Source organism: Calypte anna, chromosome 3 (assembly GCF_003957555.1).
Source record: "Calypte anna isolate BGI_N300 chromosome 3, bCalAnn1_v1.p, whole genome shotgun sequence".
Taxonomy (NCBI): Eukaryota; Metazoa; Chordata; class Aves; order Apodiformes; family Trochilidae; genus Calypte; species Calypte anna.
Window position 1 is genome coordinate 1278577 of NC_044246.1, and position 4095 is coordinate 1282671.

Here is a 4095-nt window from a genome sequence, read left to right on the forward strand (position 1 = left end):
ATATTTATACCTCCTGGCGATGACGACAACGAAAAAAAAAATAAAATAAGCCAGAGGGAAATCCCCCCCCCGCCCCTCTCCCCATTCCCTCGCCCCTAACCCGCCCCTCCCCACCAAAACAAGGCAAACCAAGGGAATTTTCGCAGGCCCCCTCCCCCCCCCCCGAGTGGCTTTGGGCCGAACAGGGGGGAACACAGCAACATGCCAGCCCTTGGGGAGGGCAGAGACGCTTGCGAGACACACGGCTGCTGTTTCCCGAACGGATGCAAACATCTGGAGCCAACGGAAAAAAAAAAAAAAAATATATATATATATATATTTATATGTACCGTGCTCGACAGCGTTCATAGTCCATCACTCTGCCGGGGGGCTGCAGGCGGGGGGCACGGTGAGGGGCTCTCCCCTCTCCCCAGGGAGGTTTTCCCCCTCTCGGCCCTTTTAGGAGGAGTTCATGATGGGCCGGGAATACACACCTTGGTAGTAAGAAGTCTCTCCGGCTAAAGGGGAGGACTCTAAGCCGTTTTTGTTCGTTACGGGCCCCATGGCCAGGCTGCCGGGCATGGGCGAGGCGTAGCCCGAGTAGTGCATCACCTGCTCGTAGGCCTTCAGGTCCATTTTGTGGTGGTGGTGAGGGTGGTGGTGGTGAGGGTGGTGGTGCTGCTGCTCGGTGGAGGACATCAGGTTGTTGATGGAGAAGGGGTGGTTGAAGGCGTAGTGGTGCTCGGGCTTGAGGTGGGCGTCGTGGGGGAGGCCGGCGTGGGGGGCCAGGAGGTGCTGGCCCGGCGAGGCCGCCGGCTCTCCGGGGCTCAACCCCGGGGTGCCCTTCAGGTCGGCCAGGGCACGCTTGTGGTCCTGGCAGGGTGAGGCGCTGGCTGGGGATTCAGCACCGGCCGAGCCCTCCGAGCCCCCCGAGGAGCTGCCTTCCCCCAGGGGTTGGCTGGGGGGCTGCCCCGGACCCTTCTTGCCCCCGCCGCCCGCCCCGCCGCCGTCCTTGGTGGCCAACTGCTTCTCGCACTTGAAGCGCTTCTGGCGGCGCAGGTAGCAGCCGTTCTCAAACATGTTTCCAGAATCGGGGTGCAGGGTCCAGAAGGAGCCTTTGCCTGGCTTGTCCGGGGAGCGGGGCACCTTGAGGAAGCAGTCGTTGAAGGAGAGCGAGTGGCGGATGCTGTTCTGCCAGCGCTGCTGGTTCTGGCGGTAGAAGGGGAAGAGGTCCATGATCCACTGGTAGATCTCGCTCAGCGTCAGCATCTTGTTGGGTGACTGCTGGATGGCCATGGTGATGAGGGAGATGTAGGAGTAGGGGGGCTTGGCATGGGTGTAGCTCCGCCGGTAGGTCTTGGGGTCCCGCGAGCGGTTGAGGTTGGATTGCCCGTAGATGGGACTCATGGAGTTCATGTTGGTGTAGGGGGCCAGGGCGTTCATGGAGCCCGCTTGGCCTCCCATGGGGCTCATGCTGGGGCTCAGGTGGGCGCCCATCCCCGCCACCCCGGCTGAGCCCATGCCGGGCATGGCCCCCGTGCCCGGGGACATGCCGGTGAGCGAGGGGCTCATGCCCGTGTTGGCGTAGGACATGTTCATGGAGGTGGCGGCCGTCATGTTGGCCGTGGTGCTCATGGCCGACATGGTCATGTAGGTGTTCATGCTGTTCATGCCCAGCCCCGCGTTCATGTTGCTCACCGAGGAATAGCTCTGCGGGGGCAAGCGAGAGAGAGGAGGGAGGTGTTGGGGGTGGGGGGGGTAAGGAGGTGAGCAGCCCCGCTGGGGACAGGGACAGCCCGGGGGGACATCGCAGCGGCCGCGGGACCCTCCAGCCCAGCCCGGACCGCCACGGGGCAAAAGCTTCTCTAGCCCCGGGGCTCCGTGCCCCGCGGGGCGGGAAGGGTTAAATCCCGGGGCGGGGTGGGGTTGGGGGGGGGGTTGTTTTTCTCGTTAATGAAAAACAAATATATCTATATATTTATTTAAAGAAAGAGACGAGACGGCAACAGGAGCGGCGGAGCCGTCCTGGAAAGAGGAGTTGAAGGAAGGGGAAGGAACATCCCTGCCCGGACTAGAAAAATATCGGGACTTGTGGGGGAAAAGGGGGGTGGGGGGGAGGAAGGATTAAAAAAAAATTAGACAACCGCTGCCCCGCACCCCCCCGGGATCCCCTACCCGCACCCTGCCCGCAGCAGGCAACCCCCCAGCAGGGATTTGATGCCAAAGTTAATTTTATCCCGGGGCTGACACGGCGGGGGCGACCCCGGCCGGGACCGGGGGTGGCGAGGAGGGAGTCTGCGGAGCACCCCCCCGCTTCTCCCGGCTCTTTTCCTTACCTCGGGCTCCCCGTAGTAGTTGCTCCAGTCCGTGTGCTCATGGCCTTCCATTTTCACCGCTCCCAGCATACTGGAAGCGGAGTGCATGGCAGTTTAAAATTTAACAGCCACAACAAACGACGACAGAGAGCAACCCAAAAAAAAAAAAAAAAAAAGAAAAAAAAAAAAAAGTCCCCAGCCCTCCCTCCCCTCCGTCGGAGCCTCTGGAGGAGGAGGAAGAGGAGGGAGGGAGGAAGAGGAGGGGGGGGATCCAGTGGCGCTGGGGCTGGGTTTATTTTTTTTTCCCGCTCCTTGGGTGGGTTTTCGCAGCGCTCCGCGGCGAAGAGTCGCCCGGAGGCGATGGAGGAGCCGGAGGAGGAGGAGGAGGAGGAGGAGGAAGGAGGAGGAGGAGGGAGGGAGGAGGGAGGAAGAAGAGGAGGAGGAGGAAGAGGAGGACAAGTGCTGCAGTGACGTGGGTGCCCCAGTGATATAGCACGGAGCGGCCGGGCGAGCCTCCAATCCCCAGGTCCTCGGCTGCCCATTTGAATAATCAGCTCACACCTAGGCGGGAGCGGCTCCTCCGCGGCCCCCCGCGCACCTATCCGCACCCCCTTCGCCCGACCCGGGGGGTCCGGGCCGCCGGCACCACCACCCCCCCTCACCCCGGGCGTCCCCCGACTTTGCAGGGGGGATCCTGCGGGACCCCATTTCCATCAACCCCCATAGCCCCACCCCGGGCAGCCCCGACGGGAGCCGATGCCTTCCCCCCCTCGATGCCCCCCGCATCCCCGACGGGAGCTGTTTAACCCCCTGACACCCCAACGGGAGCTGTGACACCCCCCGTGGGAGCTGTGCCCCTTCCCGCAGCCCCGGTGGGAGCTGTGCCCCCTCCCGCACCCCCCGTACCCCACGCACCTCTTCTCCCCGAGGCTGCTCTGCTCCGCGGAGCCCCCGGGGCTCAGGTCGCCCCCTGCCCGGCCGCCCCCCGGCTCTGCCCCATCGGCAGGGCCCAGCTGCCGCTCCGGCTCTTCCCCGGGCTCCGGCTCAGGTACCTACAACAAATTCATAACTAAAACAAACAGGGGAGGGCGGGGGGGGGTGGGGGGAAGCGGGAGGAGAAGCGGCCCGGGGACTCCCCCCCCCGGTGCGGGGTCCCGGTGGGCACCGTCGGGGCAGCGCGGCTGAAAAGCCGCGGAGCAGCTCGGGGAAGGTGCGGGGGGAGGGGGTTAGGAGGGGGGTGGGCGGGGGTGGGGAGAAGGAAGGAAGGACTGAAGGACAGACGGACGGATGGCAAAAAAAAAATCACCCGGCTCCAAACCCGTCCCCCTCCACGTCCCCCGCCCGCCCCATCGGACACATCGGGGTCCAGCGGGCGAAGGGGGACGGAGCAGGAGGGAGCTGGGGGGGTTTCTCCACCTCCACACACCTCCCGAGCTGGGCCCCCCCCGGCACCATCCCTCCCTGTCCCCCCACCCCCCTTCCCCGCAGCCTCCACCGAGCCAGGGGTTTGGTTTTGCCTCTTCAAAAATCCCCACCTTAAAAAAAAAAACCAACAAACAAAACAACAAAAAACCAACAAACCCCATAAACCGCCGGGTTTATGCATTTGTTGGTCTGTACATGTATTTATTTATCCAGCTATCGATATAATTTTTCTCCCGGGGTGGGGGAGAAGCCCCCGTCTGTCGCCGCAGGCTGGCGATAGTCTTTAAATATTAACACAAAGCCAGCCCCGAGGAGGGGTTCAGCTCCCGCGGGGCTCCGGCTCGGAGGGCGGGAGCCTAAAACTCCCCAAACCCTT

The 4095-nt window shown here is 63.5% G+C and overlaps 1 protein-coding gene across 2 annotated transcripts; it reads right to left on the reverse strand.

Annotated features, from left to right (window-relative positions):
- Positions 1-331: 331 nt before the first annotated feature.
- Positions 332-3293, reverse strand: LOC115598158 (forkhead box protein A2-like). Of its 2 annotated transcripts, XM_030448705.1 has the most exons (3): positions 3210-3293; positions 2316-2385; positions 332-1689 (listed from the first exon to the last, which is right to left on the reverse strand). In XM_030448705.1, exons 2-3 carry the CDS (start codon positions 2382-2384, stop codon positions 439-441), a joined length of 1320 nt encoding a protein of 439 aa, XP_030304565.1. In that variant the 5' UTR covers position 2385; positions 3210-3293; the 3' UTR covers positions 332-438. The 2 variants fall into 2 exon arrangements, with proteins under 2 accessions (XP_030304565.1, XP_030304564.1); XM_030448704.1 differs by lacking the exon at positions 3210-3293 and having other exon boundaries at positions 2316-2402.
- Between the last annotated feature and the right edge of the window lie 802 nt (positions 3294-4095).

Excerpts from the sequence above, each read along its gene's own strand:
- LOC115598158 (XM_030448704.1), bottom strand. The coding sequence starts at position 2,402 with ATGCACTCCGCTTCCAGTATGCTGGGAGCGGTGAAAATGGAAGGCCAT. Across the intron at positions 1,690-2,315 it reads ACTACTACGGGGAGCCCGAG|AGCTATTCCTCGGTGAGCAA; the intron begins GTAAGGAAAAGA and ends TTGCCCCCGCAG.